Here is a 20,756-nt window from a genome sequence, read left to right as displayed (position 1 = left end):
TCCTCTGAGGCAGCCTCAAGATAAGCGTGCAGTGGTTGTATGAAATTACAAAGACTGACATGGTACAGAACCATCTTCTAATAAGTTCCAAAATGGTCCTGTCACTTGAATAAACACAACTGCCACTGCTTGTATAAAGCTGACTACCAGTGGGTCTGACAAGTCAGCTGAAAGTGCCTGGAGCTTTTTATTTGATGACCGCATGCCTAACAAATACAAAAAGTCCTTTCTGTGATAAAGTACTTGTGCTGAGGTTTCAAATAATCCATTAAAACGATTGTCCTTATAATTATTTATTAATGATTTCAAACCTAATGTTGCACAATGAACTTCCCACAGGTCTCTTAAACCAAGATGGTCCCCAACAAGACCAAAAACGTCAGATGCTGTTTGCACTACCCTTTCTACAATGCAATCCTTGCGATAGTTCACAAATTGGGGGAGCTGGTCACGGCCTAATGCACCTTTCTCATTGATGACTGGGCCAATCTCACCTAACACATTCATGTGGCAGCCAAGGAGTACATGTGCCATGCAATAGAATTTGTTGATTTCTTGTACATCACTTTCTGAAGCATCCTCCAGTACTGAATTTCTCCATTCTTCCAAAAGTATATTTGATTTCTTTTCTGCAGCAGCCCTGTCCGACATGAAAAATGATAGTTTACTTACAATATTATGTAGGAAAATGTTCTTGTCACCACCTGCCTCAGCAGCTAGCTCATCCAGATGTTCAGATGTCACATTTGATATGGTCTGGGCTGTTTCACTAGCCACCTGGCGAAAACCTACAGACATTGTAGAGCCATCATCTGCAACAAGTGTTGTATCCAGGATCTTGCGCTTTTTCCTAGAAGTTCCATCTTTAGAGATGCCCCAGTTTTTTGAGGACAAAATTTTTTGTGAAATGAAATACTTGGCTATGTAATGATCTTCATCATTAATTTCTTGAATTGTTCTACGATTAGGCACATTTTTTAATGTTATATTAAATAGCCACAGAGCAACAGCTTGCATTGCAGGACCTACTTTACTTTGTGCAATGTCCAGTGAACTAAGTTCATTTACAGCCATGTGAGTTTCAATACCATACTGCCCTTTATCATCTTTTAAGTCCATAGTCTTTAACTTAACCTGTTCCTTCAAGCCATCAAGCTCAACTTCTAACACATCAATTTTGCTAACTGAGCTACAAAATTTATTTTTCAATTCTAAGTATTTTGAATTTGGCACACAGCCCTCATGTGATTCAAGCTGTTTTTTTGCCCAACTAGCATTTTTCTGTGCATTTCTTTTCTTTTCTTTCAGTAGCTTGAAAAGAAGAGTTTTTATTTTTTTATCCATTAATCTTGTTTTGTTGTGGTAATCAGAGAGTTCTAGTGTCTGTTGACAAATAATCTTCTCTTTAACTTTAATGCTTCTAAGTGCCTCTCGTCCTCTTTTATCCCTTTTGTTGACATTTTGTTTAGAGTAGTGACCAAGCCTTGGTAGTTTTTTACTAGCTATTTCTAAATCACATGATCTTTTTTATATTCTTCCTGTTCTGTACTGCAGGATATCATCAATATCACATGGTCTGTTTTATATTCTTCCTGTTCTGTACTGCAGCATATCATCAATATCACATGGTCTGTTTTATATTCTTCCTGTTCTGTACTGCAGGATATCATCAATATCACATGGTCTGTTTTATATTCTTCCTGTTCTGTACTGCAGGATATCATCAATATCACATGGTCTGTTTTATACTCTTCCTGTTTTGTACTGCAGGATATCATCAATATCACATGGTCTGTTTTATACTCTTCCTGTTTTGTACTGCAGGATATCATCAATATCACATGGTCTGTTTTATATTCTTCCTGTTCTCTACTATAGGATATCATTGATATCACATGGTCTGTTTTATATTCTTCCTGTTTTGTACTGCAGGATATCATCAATATCACATGGTCTGTTTTATATTCTTCCTGTTCTGTACTATAGGATATCATCGATATCACATGGTGTTTTTTTCCTTCTCACAGTAGAAATATTTAGCCAAATTGTTTATTATGTACAACTTAATGAGTTTTCTAAAAAAAACAAACTAGTTTATGCTTTAAAAGAGATTCAGTTTTTCACTTTATTCAGGTTCTGAGGTTTCTAAATAAAATGATACACTACTTTGAAAAAAGCATTAAAAATTGTTTAGGTTTAAAATTGTAAGTTTTTTTATTATTATTTACAGAGTTTTTTTTATATATATCCCAACAGTTTCAACTTGATTGAGTAATATTAAATATTTCTTTTGGCACTATTGTACTGGTTCAAACAGTAAGTCTTTGTAGATGAATGTTATAAAAACATAGCTATGACAGACAAAAATCTGTTGGTGATCACAGGCCTTTTCATGAGAAAAAACAACATGCATATGGTAATTCACAAGCAAATCACACGAGTGCTTAGTGGTGTGTTATGCAAGGAAATATTTAACTCTTTAACAAATCAAATACTTGCATTAAATTACTAGGGTTATTCATTTTATGAAAACCCACATAACACTACTACATTCAAAAGATTCATTTTAATTTTCATTTTCTTATTTTCTTCCTCAGAATCACTGTATATCTTTTACAGTTTTAAATCCAATACTTTACGATTTTCCATAACTTTTAAATGTTTTTATTTGATTTGTTACCTTTGCTTGATGTGTTCTTTGTTTACCTGTTTAATTAAATTAAAGATATATTATTTTGCTGCTCAGTGTATTTAGGAAGGTAACACATTTCCACTTTGTGAGGTGTATTTCAAATTTGAGCTTGTTGTATGACTGATTGTGACTTTCACATGTGTGACAAATAGTGGACATTTTATTAATCTAAGACATGCTAGTTGGGCCAGACAGTTCATTAATGTAGCAAGTTGTGTACTTCAGGATAGAAGAATGACATTTTGTAATAAGTGTGATATTTTTTTTATTGTGTATTAAATGTCTTAAAGATTTGGACAGTCAGTCATGGGCTGTATAACTATCTTACTATGAGATGAAAATGTAGCTCATTTTGTTTAGTTACCCTCCTTGGGTTCTTTAACAAAAACTAAATAAATTCCAAACTCTACTGCAGGGATCTCTGCCATATAGTTACAGTTTTCAACAGCCTGTAGCACCTCCACTTGGTGTTCTCCCACAGCAACAGTCATTTCCCATGACAAGTGTATCCGGAATAAATCCACCTCTGGATAATCAACTTCCTGTGCTGTTAGCGGAAACTAGGACACAGAATACCGAACTTCGTCTGTCTCTTGGAAAGATAGCAGATAAGGTTGACCTTCTTTTAAACAAGGTACTTTTATTACTTCTTACTTTGAGTCAGATTTTGTTCACCATTTTCAGTGATCAATTTATGGTATAACTCAAAGCTGAAGCTTAGAATAATATGGTTGCATTGTAAGCTAAGATTGAGCTCTTTGAACATACTTGTGAATAGTGAGTTTATGTTCAGGCTTATCTTAATGTCATTATTAAGTAAGATCATCATTTCTTTAATCTTAATTGTTATAAACAATGAACGTTTAATAATTACTTGACATATAGAAATTTCTGTTTAGTTTATTTGTAAAAACATCCATTCATTTCTAGAATTCTTGTCATGTTGGGAAACTTATAGTATTTTAATTTTCCATATAGCTTTGACTAAATTTTATATTGTCTGTATACTTGATTCCTGTTTACTAACTTTATATCTTGCCTAAGGAAGTCTTTATGAGCGTAGGTTTCTCTGTTTATTAATTGTACAAGTTAATTTAAGTTCTTATTTTGTATTTGATTCCTGTTTACCAACTTTATATCTTGCCTGAGGAAGTCTATACAACATACACACATCAAGTGTTTCTATGATCCCTTAACATGACAATGTAAACTGACAGAACTTTGTTGACAGATGGAAGACATCAAATCCAATCAGTCACAAGCAGTTGTAGGTGCAACTTACATGGAGACATCCATTCTTCTTCAGAACATCCAGAGAATTGTTCAGGTACTGAAGATTTGTATTGAAATTAAGTTAAAAAACAATACACAATATTCTTATTTCAGTATAGACAAGGGGTTTTGCTTCTCCAAAATACAGAGAAATTTCTCATCCCAGGATGTATAAACTAAAAAGGATTTATTTAAGTGACATTTTCTGGATTACATGTTTTAATGTCCTTCTGAACCCCTACCCCATCACAAATTGCTTAAAACTTTGTCAAAATAGTTTTGGCATACATAACTTGACATAGTTTGATTTCATGATGATGAGGAATCCATTTGAAGTCAAAAGAACTCAAGCCAAGATTGAACTAACATAAAGGAACACCTTTACATCTATATTAATTAATAACCTAACATCTAACTGTAACACTGCCTACGTTCTTGTATCCATTCACACACTTGTTCGTAATATGCACACCCAGTTTCAGATTGTCTTTGTTAATCTGAAGATGACCTAAGAAGGACAATCTGTTGTTCTGCACTTTATTTTTATTTTAATATCTATACCAGCTATCTATAGAGTAGTTTTTTTATCATATTTTATGTTATAAAGTTTCAAAAATGTTTTTAGATGCTGTTTGGAAAAAAATAGTATAAAGTGTTTTGATTTATAATTTCAGTTCTTTTTGTGTATTAATCAAAAAGTTCAACTGTATTTGACCAAGTACTTTCAGTTTAATTGACCTTGAGTGAAGCACTTATTTTACTGCAGTCTTATGGCTGTAAATTGTAAACAACATCCCAGATAATGACAGTTTTACTTGTGACTTAGTGTTTGCCTATATATTTGAAATGGTAGTAGATTAGATTAGGTAACAGTATTTGTTTAAACAATATTCTTGGTTGAAATTTATCTATAAATGAAAAATGTACTTTATAAATTATAAGTTATGTTACTGTGTTGTTTTAATAGTTTCAACTGAACAATAATATTCGATAAATAAATATTTAAATGTTTTATCTATGCCTACCGGACTTTTAATGCTAATAAAGCTTGCCCAAAGTATTGTGATAGAAAACAGACATGCTCAACAAGGAAAAAACATTAAAAGGAAACAAAACATAATTTCCTGTGTATGATTGGTAATAAATGTTCTAAACTTCCCACTATATTCTATTGTAATTCTTTCCATCTGCTTGGTCTTGTCACTTTCTCAAAGAACCCTGAGTTCTCCCATGACTTAATGGTAAGTTTGAGGGCTTATAACACTAAAATTCAAGTTTCAGTAACTGCAGTTGGAAAAGCACAGGTAGCTTATAATGTAGATTTGTGCTTAACAACAAACACAAGAACAAAAACATAATCTGCCATGAGTTTATTCATTCTACACTGATATAAATGATTCTCCATCTAATGGCATTAAGATTTTGATTTCAGCTGTTTTTTAAAGCTGAGTTCCATTAGTACTTACTAAATCACCAATGGTCATAAAAGGGTGGAAATTAAAAGGATATACTAATAGAAGAAAACAAAATCATATGAGAAACAAAACAATAATAATTATATCCTCTAGAGTGTTTTAGCAGATCTGAACTTTGTGGTAGACGGACAAAATATGAAACAATATATAAATGTATTTTTTTTACTCTTGGGGCTTCTCAGAGCTGTATGTTAACATGCAATTTTTTTCATTTTTAATTACAAATTACATTAAATAAATGTTGAAGAATGTCAAAATAGCAAAGTATTTCTGAATGAAAATTGAAGTTTGATTATACTGTTTTTGTTTAATTTAACAAATTTTATGCCAATGAACACTTGACACTTGGAAGGTGCTTGTTGGCCCAAGACACATTGAATGAGATATTTATCTGATAGTTCTTACTTAACTGTAATGAATTAATTTCCATGTATATTTCAGTTTTTTACTCTCCACTAAGTTTGTCTCCACATAGTGATGCATCTTAGTATAATCTTGCTAATCATTTCCACTTTTTTGTAAAGTTAAGCCTTTCATAAACATTCTCTTTTATGTATGTATGTGCTTATTGGTATACCAATTAATGTAGTCCACCTTCAACAGTCAATGCACAGTTGGGATACAATCCTTCAGTTTTCAGTTGTTGGTCACTGAGTAGTGTAGTTTTGTACATTTTACCACTTGTGGGAAGTGTTGGTTGGCAAGGCTTGTAATTTATTAGAATTTTGTTGTTGTTTTTTTTTCAATATTTAATGACTGATATAAATCTTCATCTTTTTGGCAAATTCTGTAGCACAACTTGTTAAGATTCTTTGTAATAATTTATTACTATGAGGGTTTCTAAACTAAACATATCTTAACAATATCCTTTGTTTGAGGAAGGATACCAAAATGTAAGTCATGATGTTATAAAAAACATGTAGGTTCAAGAAGCTTTGACAGAAATGAGTGAAATCCCTATAAAGTGTAAGTCATATAACTTGGAACCCTACCCTTTATATACTAATAAAGGCCTCTTAAGGTGAGATGTTTTATAATCATGTAAAAGATTCAGAACAAATACTTTAATGTATTTTGTACCTTTTCTCAAGTGTGTATATTTTTATGTATATATTCTTTAAGTACTTGTTAAGTTGTATGTGATACATTATAAGGAAAGTTATCTTGTTTAAACAGGAAAATTCACGACTGAAGAATGATGTTGATGATAAAAATACTAAAATTCAAACATTAAACGAGAAGATTTGTGATCTTTTACAGAAAAATCAGAAGTATGTATATTTCTTTTAACTTCGACTATTTTGTTGAGTTCCTTATTGTTTGAATTGCCTGCTTTTTGAATAAGTACCACAAGTTCCTGGTATAAAAATCATTCATTGTAGTGAAAGAAACGTTGTAGTATTATTTCTAGGCAAACATAAAGGGATATAACTAAATTATTAGCTTATAAATATGTTTTTGAATGGATAATTACATAAATTCATTGGTACCAGTTTTGATTACATGTGTACCACCATCAAATGTGATGGTAAGAAGGACAGAAGAAATACAAACCACAGTCCTCTTCTGATTAGCCCTACAGGATCATATATCAATGAGTATATTTTCTTATCTTTTTGTCCAGAGATATGCCCAGAATATATTAATCATCTTTGTCTTATGCAAGAATATGACACTTCATGTTTTTCACTCTGTAGAGGCTCCTGAAATGCAGTGTGAATCAGCTTTACTCGTTGCATCTTATGTTTTCCATTTATATCTTGTAATAAAGTATTGAGAAGATCTGATTTTGTGAATAGTTCCTTTAAGCAATCAAAACCACATTTTTTCAGCCTGTATGAGTGAGCCATTTTCAGGCAAAGTATGGTTAATAGCAATTACAGATTCAAAGCATAGGGTTATTCTTGGCATTTCTCATATTGAATTATAAGTATTGGTAAGAAATATGAAATAAAAAATGTGGTGTAGAATAATATCAGTCAAAATTGATAAATGACATAAGGAGTTCCAGAATATTTGTTAATAAAAATAGTTTTAATGTTTTTGTCCATTATAGCTTCTATGGGTATCTTCTGTTTTATTGGTTTCATTTCATATAATGTTAGTGGAAAATTATATGTTATTAATTTAATAGTTAAATATTAACACTTTTTGAAGTGAAATCCAATTGTTAGTTGGACCAGTCCCTATCATATTTTAAGTGACATGACATGTCTAGTTGTGCATTACAGTTGCATGTGATTTTGCCTTGGACATAGGTCCTTATAAGACCTCTATCTGTACCACACCTAAATAATTTCCAACAAAAACAAACAAAAATAAGCATCCATCATTTATATCCCTTTCCATTCTAAACCTTAATCACTTGCTATTCAAAAATGTCTGTACCTCTTTCTTCACCAAAAGTTATTAATATCCAATAATCTGCTATGGTTATAAACACTGCCAATGTTGAACATGCTTTCCATTTTAAAAATTTCCTTGATGAAGTAACCCCAAAATTCTTAATGATCCATGCTTTATGATGCACTATTAGTTCTGGGTAGCTTTCCATTTTGTCACCCTATCCGATTATCACACCATTGAGTTTTGAGAAAACCTGGAAACAATGTTAAAGACATTCTAAAATAGTGTAATAATCAGTTATTTAACCGTCTATAAAAACATTTGTATGAATGTTTAAGAATGTCTAGTACAGCAGTTTTAATCATTTCGTACACAATGTAATGTTTCTTTTAATAGTCGAATAACTATTTCAGAAAATAGTTGTACAACTTTGTGTCGGACAATCTTATGAACAATGAGTCTAACAGAACAAAATTGTTATTTAATGTTAAAATGATGACCCAAACAAAATTATATAATGAAAAAAATACAGTTAAATTAAGATTTTGACTGTGAAATATTTTTGTAATGTTTATATGGCTGAATGAATTTAAAATAGTGTGGTTTGTTTATTAAATATTGATAGGACTTATGTTTTTCTTTAATCTTTATTTATAGATTCATGGAACAAAGTAATTCTATGCTAGAACAAAGGAGTGATTCTCTTCACACTTCTACAACCAATTCCCAAGCAAGACTTCTTACATTGGAGCAAGAAAAGGTACAGTACTTTCAAAGAAGTGTGCTTGTATTTGTAAAGTGACATAGAAAATTTTGTGCTGGAGTTGAGCATCTGTGGTTAACTAATATAAATGTTTTTGTAAGTCCTGAAAGAAAGCTTTTAAAATTTCCTTTGTACTGATGTTGTAGTAGAAGTGTCAAGTCTGGAAACTTGGAACATTTGAAAAAGAAATCTGTAGTAGTAGAAGTGTCAAGTCTGGAAACTTGGAACATTTGAAAAAGAAATCTGTAGTAGTAGAAGTGTCAAGTCTGGAAACTTGGAACATTTGAAAAAGAAATCTGTAGTAGTAGAAGTGTCAAGTCTGGAAACTTGGAACATTTGAAAAAGAAATCTGTAGTAGTAGAAGTGTCAAGTCTGGAAACTTGGAACAATTTATAAAGAAATCTGTAGTAGTAGAAGTGTCAAGTCTGGAAACTTGGAACAATTTATAAAGAAATCTGTAGTAGTAGAAGTGTCAAGTCTGGAAACTTGGAACATTTGAAAAAGAGAAATCTGTAGCAGTAGAAGTGTCAAGTCTGGAAACTTGGAACAATTTATAAAGAAATCTGTAGTAGTAGAAGTGTCAAGTCTGGAAACTTGGAACATTTGAAAAAGAAATCTGTAGTAGTAGAAGTGTCAAGTCTGGAAACTTGGAACATTTGAAAAAGAAATCTGTAGTAGTAGAAGTGTCAAATCTGGAAACTTGGAACATTTCAAAAAGAAGAGAAATCTGTAGTAGTAGAAGTGTCAAGTCTGGAAATATGGAACATTTTAAAAAGAAATCTGTAGTAGAAGAAGTGTCAAGTCTGGAAACTTGGAACAATTTATAAAGAAATCTGTAGTAGTAGAAGTGTCAAGTCTGGAAACTTGGAACAATTTATAAAGAAATCTGTAGTAGTAGAAGTGTCAAGTCTGGAAACTTGGAACATTTGAAAAAGAAGAGAAATCTGTAGTAGTAGAAGTGTCAAGTCTGGAAACTTGGAACAATTTATAAAGAAATCTGTAGCAGTAGAAGTGTCAAGTCTGGAAACTTGGAACAATTTATAAAGAAATCTGTAGTAGTAGAAGTGTCAAGTCTGGAAATATGGAACATTTGAAAAAGAAATCTGTAGTAGTAGAAGTGTCAAGTCTGGAAACTTGGAACATTTGAAAAAGAAATCTGTAGTAGTAGAAGTGTCAAGTCTGGAAACTTGGAACATTTGAAAAAGAAGAGAAATCTGTAGCAGTAGAAGTGTCAAGTCTGGAAACTTGGAACAATTTATAAAGAAATCTGTAGTAGTAGAAGTGTCAAGTCTGGAAACTTGGAACAATTTATAAAGAAATCTGTAGTAGTAGAAGTGTCAAGTCTGGAAACTTGGAACAATTTATAAAGAAATCTGTAGTAGTAGAAGTGTCAAGTCTGGAAACTTGGAACAATTTATAAAGAAATCTGTAGTAGTAGAAGTGTCAAGTCTGGAAACTTGGAACATTTGAAAAAGAGAAATCTGTAGCAGTAGAAGTGTCAAGTCTGGAAACTTGGAACAATTTATAAAGAAATCTGTAGTAGTAGAAGTGTCAAGTCTGGAAACTTGGAACATTTGAAAAAGAAATCTGTAGTAGTAGAAGTGTCAAGTCTGGAAACTTGGAACATTTGAAAAAGAAATCTGTAGTAGTAGAAGTGTCAAATCTGGAAACTTGGAACATTTCAAAAAGAAGAGAAATCTGTAGTAGTAGAAGTGTCAAATCTGGAAACTTGGAACATTTCAAAAAGAAGAGAAATCTGTAGTAGTAGAAGTGTCAAGTCTGGAAATATGGAACATTTTAAAAAGAAATCTGTAGTAGAAGAAGTGTCAAGTCTGGAAACTTGGAACAATTTATAAAGAAATCTGTAGTAGTAGAAGTGTCAAGTCTGGAAACTTGGAACAATTTATAAAGAAATCTGTAGTAGTAGAAGTGTCAAGTCTGGAAACTTGGAACATTTGAAAAAGAAGAGAAATCTGTAGTAGTAGAAGTGTCAAGTCTGGAAACTTGGAACAATTTATAAAGAAATCTGTAGCAGTAGAAGTGTCAAGTCTGGAAACTTGGAACAATTTATAAAGAAATCTGTAGTAGTAGAAGTGTCAAGTCTGGAAATATGGAACATTTGAAAAAGAAATCTGTAGTAGTAGAAGTGTCAAGTCTGGAAACTTGGAACATTTGAAAAAGAAATCTGTAGTAGTAGAAGTGTCAAGTCTGGAAACTTGGAACATTTGAAAAAGAAGAGAAATCTGTAGCAGTAGAAGTGTCAAGTCTGGAAACTTGGAACAATTTATAAAGAAATCTGTAGCAGTAGAAGTGTCAAGTCTGGAAACTTGGAACATTTGAAAAAGAAGAGAAATCTGTAGCAGTAGAAGTGTCAAGTCTGGAAACTTGGAACATTTGAAAAAGAAGAGAAATCTGTAGCAGTAGAAGTGTCAAGTCTGGAAACTTGGAACAATTTATAAAGAAATCTGTAGTAGTAGAAGTGTCAAGTCTGGAAACTTGGAACAATTTATAAAGAAATCTGTAGTAGTAGAAGTGTCAAGTCTGGAAACTTGGAACAATTTATAAAGAAATCTGTAGTAGTAGAAGTGTCAAGTCTGGAAACTTGGAACATTTGAAAAAGAAGAGAAATCTGTAGCAGTAGAAGTGTCAAGTCTGGAAACTTGGAACAATTTATAAAGAAATCTGTAGTAGTAGAAGTGTCAAGTCTGGAAACTTGGAACAATTTATAAAGAAATCTGTAGTAGTAGAAGTGTCAAGTCTGGAAACTTGGAACATTTGAAAAAGAAATCTGTAGTAGTAGAAGTGTCAAGTCTGGAAACTTGGAACAATTTATAAAGAAATCTGTAGTAGTAGAAGTGTCAAGTCTGGAAACTTGGAACAATTTATAAAGAAATCTGTAGTAGTAGAAGTGTCAAGTCTGGAAACTTGGAACATTTGAAAAAGAAATCTGTAGTAGTAGAAGTGTCAAGTCTGGAAACTTGGAACAATTTATAAAGAAATCTGTAGTAGTAGAAGTGTCAAGTCTGGAAACTTGGAACAATTTATAAAGAAATCTGTAGTAGTAGAAGTGTCAAGTCTGGAAACTTGGAACAATTTATAAAGAAATCTGTAGTAGTAGAAGTGTCAAGTCTGGAAACTTGGAACATTTGAAAAAGAAATCTGTAGTAGTAGAAGTGTCAAGTCTGGAAACTTGGAACATTTGAAAAAGAAATCTGTAGTAGTAGAAGTGTCAAGTCTGGAAACTTGGAACATTTGAAAAACAAGAGAAATCTGTAGTAGAAGAAGTGTCAAGTCTGGAAACTTGGAACATTTGAAAAAGAAGAGAAATCTGTAGTAGAAGAAGTGTCAAGTCTGGAAACTTGGAACATTTGAAAAAGAAATCTGTAGTAGTAGAAGTGTCAAGTCTGGAAACTTGGAACATTTGAAAAAGAAATCTGTAGTAGTAGAAGTGTCAAATCTGGAAACTTGGAACATTTCAAAAAGAAGAGAAATCTGTAGTAGTAGAAGTGTCAAGTCTGGAAATATGGAACATTTTAAAAAGAAATCTGTAGTAGTAGAAGTGTCAAGTCTGGAAACTTGGAACATTTGAAAAAGAAATCTGTAGTAGTAGAAGTGTCAAGTCTGGAAACTTGGAACATTTGAAAAAGAAATCTGTAGTAGTAGAAGTGTCAAGTCTGGAAACTTGGAACATTTGAAAAAGAAATCTGTAGTAGTAGAAGTGAAAGTCTGGAAACTTGGAACAATTTATAAAGAAATCTGTAGTAGTAGAAGTGTCAAGTCTGGAAACTTGGAACATTTGAAAAAGAAATCTGTAGTAGTAGAAGTGTCAAGTCTGGAAACTTGGAACATTTGAAAAAGAAATCTGTAGTAGTAGAAGTGTCAAGTCTGGAAACTTGGAACATTTGAAAAAGAAGAGAAATCTGTAGCAGTAGAAGTGTCAAGTCTGGAAACTTGGAACAATTTATAAAGAAATCTGTAGTAGTAGAAGTGTCAAGTCTGGAAACTTGGAACAATTTATAAAGAAATCTGTAGTAGTAGAAGTGTCAAGTCTGGAAACTTGGAACAATTTATAAAGAAATCTGTAGTAGTAGAAGTGTCAAGTCTGGAAACTTGGAACAATTTATAAAGAAATCTGTAGTAGTAGAAGTGTCAAGTCTGGAAATATGGAACAATTTATAAAGAAATCTGTAGTAGTAGAAGTGTCAAGTCTGGAAATATGGAACAATTTATAAAGAAATCTGTAGTAGTAGAAGTGTCAAGTCTGGAAATATGGAACAATTTATAAAGAAATCTGTAGTAGTAGAAGTGTCAAGTCTGGAAATATGGAACAATTTATAAAGAAATCTGTAGTAGTAGAAGTGTCAAGTCTGGAAACTTGGAACAATTTATAAAGAAATCTGTAGTAGTAGAAGTGTCAAGTCTGGAAACTTGGAACAATTTATAAAGAAATCTGTAGTAGTAGAAGTGTCAAGTCTGGAAACTTGGAACATTTGAAAAAGAAGAGAAATCTGTAGCAGTAGAAGTGTCAAGTCTGGAAACTTGGAACAATTTATAAAGAAATCTGTAGTAGTAGAAGTGTCAAGTCTGGAAATATGGAACAATTTATAAAGAAATCTGTAGTAGTAGAAGTGTCAAGTCTGGAAATATGGAACAATTTATAAAGAAATCTGTAGTAGTAGAAGTGTCAAGTCTGGAAACTTGGAACAATTTATAAAGAAATCTGTAGTAGTAGAAGTGTCAAGTCTGGAAACTTGGAACAATTTATAAAGAAATCTGTAGTAGTAGAAGTGTCAAGTCTGGAAACTTGGAACATTTGAAAAAGAAGAGAAATCTGTAGCAGTAGAAGTGTCAAGTCTGGAAACTTGGAACAATTTATAAAGAAATCTGTAGTAGTAGAAGTGTCAAGTCTGGAAATATGGAACAATTTATAAAGAAATCTGTAGTAGTAGAAGTGTCAAGTCTGGAAACTTGGAACAATTTATAAAGAAATCTGTAGTAGTAGAAGTGTCAAGTCTGGAAATATGGAACAATTTATAAAGAAATCTGTAGTAGTAGAAGTGTCAAGTCTGGAAATATGGAACAATTTATAAAGAAATCTGTAGTAGTAGAAGTGTCAAGTCTGGAAACTTGGAACATTTGAAAAAGAAGAGAAATCTGTAGTAGTAGAAGTGTCAAGTCTGGAAACTTGGAACATTTGAAAAAGAAGAGAAATCTGTAGCAGTAGAAGTGTCAAGTCTGGAAACTTGGAACAATTTATAAAGAAATCTGTAGCAGTAGAAGTGTCAAGTCTGGAAACTTGGAACAATTTATAAAGAAATCTGTAGTAGTAGAAGTGTCAAGTCTGGAAACTTGGAACAATTTATAAAGAAATCTGTAGTAGTAGAAGTGTGAAGTCTGGAAACTTGGAACAATTTATAAAGAAATCTGTAGTAGTAGAAGTGTCAAGTCTGGAAACTTGGAACAATTTATAAAGAAATCTGTAGTAGTAGAAGTGTCAAGTCTGGAAACTTGGAACAATTTATAAAGAAATCTGTAGTAGTAGGAGTGTCAAGTCTGGAAACTTGGAACAATTTATAAAGAAATCTGTAGTAGTAGAAGTGTCAAGTCTGGAAACTTGGAACATTTTAAAAAGAAATCTGTAGTAGTAGAAGTGTCAAGTCTGGAAACTTGGAACATTGTTTTTTTTACTTGAAATTATGTTAAGTGTGAGGAAATTTTTGTGTGAGAGTGATTATTTTAGTGTCTTGTTGAGATTTTTGTATCTGTTTGGAAATAATAGTTGTTCTCTGTGTTCATTTCAAATCCAGCAGAACAATTTATAAAAATACATTCATTGGTAATATTAAAAATTACTCTGAAGGTTAAATGTAGCATCTCTACCAGATCACTTGTACTGACATCTAAAGAAATTATCTTTATACAAATATTGTCATTAAAAGTTTGGTTCCAGATTTTATCCCAACAGTCTGCAGTTACATGTTATTATTTCAGGCAAAGTTAGCTGTAGAGTATGGAGAAGCTGTGTCTAAAATTAATTATCTTGAAATTCAAATGAAGCAACAAGAAAGTGAACTACATCAAAGGCTACAGGTGGCTGACTCTGAAGTTTTGAGGTATAAAGAACAGCTGGAAAAGTTGAAAGATCAGCTTTCAGGTGAAAATTAGAAAATATAAATATGTATCATAAAAATCAGATTTGTATAAAATGCTGTAAATTGAGTTATTTGTATTTGAATTTTTAAGTTTGATCCTATCATCATGGGTATTTGACACAGTTTATTAAGCTACTCTTGTCTGTTATAGTAATTAGTATGGTATAGCATAAAATCTTAGCTAATAATCCATATTTTAATAGTACTTAAGTTTTAATTTATTAATTTTGCAAAACATAAATTACTTACTATAAATTCATCATTGCTCAAATAAAAACCACATTTTTTATAGTTTTCAGTTTTGTTTGGTTATAGAGTTACTGGATAGAAAATAGTTACAGAAAACCTTGCCTTTCTATTGCTTATAGGTAATATGTAATCAAGTGGAAGAGAGAACTATTAATAAATTATAAAAGAGAAGATGCAACAGGTGGGTGTGGCAGAAGGGGTCTCATTTTCTATTCAGTAACTCTGTAACCAAACAAGATTGAAAACTATAAGAAATGTGGTTACAGAATTACTGCCACACCCACCTGTTGCATCTTCTCTTTTATAATTTATTAATAGTTCTCTCTTCCATTTGATTACATATTACCTATAAGCAATAGAAAGGCAAGGTTTTCTGTAACCAAATGAAATATAACATTGTTCTTAACAGTAGAATATCAGTGTCATCACTATGAGAAAGTTAACAACTAGCTTGGATGAATTTTTAACAACTCCGAATTCTTGCCACATAGTTAGAAAGCCAGCAACATTTTGAGAGGTAAGGGAATGTGTATATATTTTGCACACTATTAGTCTATTTTGTTTGGTGCATTGTTTAATTAAATAACAATTAAGTACATTACTATCAGTAGAGGGCTCAGCATGGTCAGGTGGTTAAGGCACTAACCTCATAATCTGAGGGTCACAGGTTCAAATCTGTCATACTAAACATGCTTGCACTTTCAGCTATGGCGGCATTATAATGCGACGGAGAAGCCCACTATTTGTTGATAAAAGAGGAGCCCAAGAGTTGGTGGTGGATGGTGATGACTAGCTGCCTTCCCTTTCACCTTACACTGCTAAATTAGGAATGGCTAGTGCAGATAGCCCTCATGTAGTTTTGTATGAAATTCAAAACAGTCATTACTATAAAACAAATTAGGGTTAACTCTCTTCAATAGTCAACAGTTGAAAAACAAAGATTGGTTAAGTATTTTATTTCATGTTTATTCTTCATGTATAATTGTAAAAGCAACTAAAATGTGAAAAAGTAGTATCCATTTATGATAGTTAAGGTTGTATTAGGTAAAGTGAATATTATAATAAAAATGTTTTGTGAGCTGCACATTTCCTGAGTAATTTAATATTTATAATGGCACGAATAGTGATTAAACATGATTCAAAGAGCTACTTAGAATAAACTTTAGTTTCATGTTACAATTTGAAGATATTCTACAATAAAAAAAACGTAACTTAAATTTATTTTGATTTTGATTTTAGTGGTCATGAGGTTGATATGAATTGACTGATTCCTTTTTGAGATACAGTAGAGAAAATAACAAAGAAACTGAAAAGTTCCACTGAAAAAGAACATATCAAGTGCTTTTAGGCTGTTTTAGGAATGACACAAAAGACATTTGAAATGTATTTCTAAAATTCCATTTGAAATCTATTTTTCATATAATTAGATATGTTATATGTTGCAGCCATTACTGTAATTTCAATTTGGATTTTGCAAAAAAAACAACTTTAATTTGTTACTTCCATATCACTTATGTATGTTTTTAGCTTTAGAAATTAATCAGAAATTATCTGGGAACGTGATATTGTTTTAGTAATATCTTTATATTTTGTATTTCTCACAGAACGTGAAGGTGAACTTAAGGTTGTCCAACATAGTTTGAGAGAAGCACAGAAACATAAGAAAGACTTGGAAGAACATTGTACTGACTTACAAGAAACTAATCAATCTCTAGAAAAGGTTAAAGTTCACTTGTATCAACTTTCAAATAAAATTAATTTCAAGTACTTGCATCAATATAAAAATTAATTGGTTTTTATGAAAGATTAAAATTCATTTCAAGTACTGATATCATCATACAAATTAATCAGCTTTTAGAAAAGGTTAGAATTTATTTCAAGCACAATTCATTTCAAATTGCAGTTTACATACAGATATGTTCTTTGAAATCAAAAAGTTTTTTGTGTTTGATACACTAAAAGAATTAAAAAATGTGATAATTTTCTAAATGTATTTATTTTTCATGGACAACAAGTTTGGCAATGTAAGTGGAGGAATTAAAATATGAAAACTTTATTGTTAAACAGAATTTGACAGATAAAAAACAAAAGTTAATAGAAGGCCAAAAAAAGGTAGAAGAAGAGATGGAAGAAATAAGACTTTTACATAAGGTTTGTATTCATTTTTCAACTGTGTTCATTGATTTTGTTGTAAAACTAAAACTTTCTCAAAAAATAAATAAATGAACTATGAACTTCATTGAAAATAAAATCTGTGTGTTAACATAAAATAATTGAACATTAGGAAATTTCTGTACCTTTAATTATATTATAAAAATGTTTTTACGATTTCGGCATCAGAGTAAGCTACGTACTTGGATAAGAAAGAAGTCAAATCAGTTAAGAGTATAGCCAGTTAAGCTAATTAAATATACTGTTGTTACTTGTAAAGATTAGGATATTCAGTTTTAAAAGTTGGATACCATCACTGTTATCAATATATTAATCAGCAGTTATTTTCATGAAGGTTGACTAATCTTTAAGCTGTATACTGAGCTAAAAAAAATTGTGTGCTAAGTGCATAAGTGAAAAATTAAAAGTAACACAATAAAAACTTCTAATTAATACACTTAATGGAAGTAAAATTAAAGAAGAAATTGTAATAGTGTTAATTGATACGTTGGTTTGTTAAATTTATTCTCTTGAAATAGTGTTTACTGTGATTTTGGCTTTGTTAAATGTTACTGTAATAATGTTAACTGATGTCTTGATTGGATTGGATGTTATTTTATTGTTGTAACAGCATTAAATGATATTGGTTTGATTAAAGGTTATTTTACTTTTAAGTTTCAATTAACAATAACATTTTTAGTAAATCATAATGTGGACTAAAATAACTAATAAATTCATCCCTTTTTATGACTGCTGAAAAAGGGCAAAGAAAATGTAAGTATTATAAATACATATTGATGTTTCTAGTATGTTAAAGCAATATCTTATACAATTACAGGTTATGTATCTCGGAGCAGGTGGTATGGGTATTAACACTTTTCTTGATAAGGATAGAACAACCGAAAATGATTTAGAAATATTAAAACGTTGTTCTCTCCTTATCAATAAAAGTGTTAATATCCATACCAGCTGTTCTAAAATGCATTTTTGTTTTTTCAAGTGGGTTTCTCATCATTCAGAATTACAGATTATGTAATACATTCCACATATGTGTGGTATATGTAGTACATACAGTACTCTGTTCTTAAGATAATTACAGGAATTCAAACATGATGTATAATAATGAGGGCTGAGATATTGTGTGGAGTGAAAGAAATGAACCATTATGCATAATGATCAGGGTTAAAATACTGTGTGTAGTGCAGGATATTAACCATGATATGTAGTGATGAGGGTTAAAACATGTGGAGTGAAGGAACTGAACCATGATGAGGTCTAAAATGTTTTGTATTATGGTGTGTGGTTACAGTCCCAAATGAATGTATCAGGTCATCCCTTAAGTAATGTCTGTTTTTAGTTTCAGAAAAAGAGAAAGGATTTCGAAGGCTCTTAATGTTATTTAATCAATAATGTATGTTCCATTATTATTAATTACTTCCTGCCAACGATTCACAAACTTTTGCATGTCACTTTTATAAAGTTCTTGAGGTTTGGAGGAAAAGAAGGTAGAGAGGGTAGTTTTGACATCTTCATGCATTCTAAGCTCTTTTCCATCAAGATAGTTCTGCAAACTTTGTAATAGATGAGAATCAGATGGAGCAAGGACTAGAGAAGAAGGAGGATGTGGAAGTTTTTCCCAGTTTAGCTCTTCAATCTTTGCAGATATGATTCTTGCTGTATGGGACCATGCATTATCTTGGTGTAACACAACACCTTTACGATTGATCAAAGTAGGCTTCTTTCCTTTCAGTGCAGCATTCAAGTGCTTTAACAGTTGACAATGGAAGTCTGATGTAATCATTACATTGAGTGGCAGGAACTCAAAGTGGATCATACCAACAATATCTCACCAAATGCCCCTGGGTGTGGATTCTTGTACGTGGTAAGGGGACCTCCAAGGGAAGGTTCTGTTTTTTCAGTTTACCTCCTCTGCGATATAAACATGCACTCGTGTTTGCCGTGCATGGCAAGCTGTGAAAAGGAGGAGAAGATCCTGGTGGTTGAGGGGTCCAACCCTAACACACAATTTTGGTCTTGAATTCTGTAGATGGGTGACCTTGGGTCAGTCAGCTGGTCCACTTGGGCTAGGGTCAACCAAGTACCAGTGTTAGATGATCTCAGCAGGTGTTGTGGATATCTGATGCTGGTGTTTGGGTATAGTGCTCACAAAACCCTGGCATTGCTGCATTGTCCTTGCTTGACATTGCAGTGCATCCCCCTCATAGGGCTCCATGGTGGGTGGGGACAGTGGGCACCAGAATTTCCCTTTTTTATTATGGATTCTCCAAGTAAAAACTTAAATAAAATAGTGAAAAACAGTCCATAGGTAAACGACCATGCCTCGAAGATTCTGAGCAGTAATCTTCAACATCTGTAACACCTCTTGTACCTCATTTTCTTATCCTGTATTCTCTTTCAGACAAACGTTTAGGGCACATGTCTCCCTTTTTCATTCAGAAAGAACTGGAGGGACTTGCTGGCTTTCCAAAGTCAGTAAAGAACCTTTGATCTGGTGACGTATTGGTGGAAACATCCACATCTCAACATATTGAACTTCTCTTCCATTCAAAGGCAATTGGGGATATACCTATTGAGGTTACACCTCATGCTACTTTGAATTCACCATGAGGAGTTATTGTTCAGAGGGATTCAAACAACATCCCCGAGTAAGAGATTCTTGATGGTTTCTCCACTCAAGGAGTTTCTGCAGTGAGGTATATCTCCACTCGCAAAGGTGGAATTATGATGTTGACCAATATCCTTGTTCTGACATTTACATCATCATGTCCACCTGGTACCATCAAGACAGGTTATCTTAATTGCAAGGTACAGCCATACATTCCAAACCCTCTCAGATGTTTCCAGTGTCAGCAGTTCAGTCACTAAAAGACGCCATGTCATGGTTCCCTGATGTGTGCTTATTGTGGTAGCAAGGAACATGATGCTTATGAGTGTGAAATGGACCCTCATTGCGTCAGTTGCAATGGCTCTCACCTCGTATGACTTTCATTCTTAGTTGGAAGAAAAAGAGGTGCAGCGTTTGAAAATGATCCATACCATAACTTATCCTAAGTCTCAAAAGTTGCTGTCCACTGCTTTATTTCAGATGTATGCTGCTGCACTTCATTCCACAACTACAGTGGGAGTGCAGACAGATCTCTCTGTGCCTCCAAAAGAATCGTTTTCAAGAAATGAAAATCTTTTATCCTTCATGGTTGAAAAAGTTGATGAATGAACTTCAACACCCATCTCTGTACCTTACATACATTCCAACAAACCACAAGATCCACATTCTTTCGTTCCGGGTACATGCATTTCCTCGGGTACATCTTCTCCCACCCCAGAATGCAAAATGATCATTCGTTCACGTCCACAGTCATTGGAATCTCCTTCCAACAGCAAAGACCTGCCCAATTGGCTCAGGGTAGGATCCATGGAGGTCGATAGACCTCACTCAAATAAGGACAGTAAGAATAAAAGATGTGGTTGTAAACAAAAGGATTCTCCACCCAATTCACCTAAATGTAAATAAAAATGGCCACCTTGATACAATGGAACTGTCAAGGTTTATGTTCTAATCTGGATGACATCAAAACACTGATTGCTTCCTACCATCTTGAATGTCTTTCCATACAGGAAACATTTCTGAAACCTGC

General features: G+C 32.4%; 1 protein-coding gene across 12 annotated transcripts in view; it reads left to right on the top strand.

Moving 5' to 3' along the window:
• The window catches only part of LOC143230141 (FK506-binding protein 15-like), a 118,527-nt gene that overhangs the window by 58,087 nt on the left and 39,684 nt on the right, over positions 1 to 20,756 (top strand). For 10 of the 12 annotated variants that reach the window (XM_076463216.1, XM_076463213.1, XM_076463207.1 and 7 more), the window contains exons 16-22: positions 3,108 to 3,326; positions 3,924 to 4,019; positions 6,616 to 6,710; positions 8,443 to 8,545; positions 14,540 to 14,702; positions 16,554 to 16,669; positions 17,017 to 17,100. In XM_076463216.1, coding sequence (XP_076319331.1) covers positions 3,108 to 3,326; positions 3,924 to 4,019; positions 6,616 to 6,710; positions 8,443 to 8,545; positions 14,540 to 14,702; positions 16,554 to 16,669; positions 17,017 to 17,100 — 876 coding nt within the window. The remainder of the gene's footprint in view (positions 1 to 3,107; positions 3,327 to 3,923; positions 4,020 to 6,615; positions 6,711 to 8,442; positions 8,546 to 14,539; positions 14,703 to 16,553; positions 16,670 to 17,016; positions 17,101 to 20,756) is intronic. The other 2 variants (XM_076463209.1, XM_076463206.1) reach the window with 2 other exon arrangements.

The sequence above is a fragment of the Tachypleus tridentatus genome, chromosome 10 (assembly GCF_004210375.1).
Source record: "Tachypleus tridentatus isolate NWPU-2018 chromosome 10, ASM421037v1, whole genome shotgun sequence".
NCBI classification, from domain to species: Eukaryota; Metazoa; Arthropoda; class Merostomata; order Xiphosura; family Limulidae; genus Tachypleus; species Tachypleus tridentatus.
Note: the sequence above shows the minus strand (reverse complement) of the source record. Positions and strands in the feature narration are given on the sequence as shown.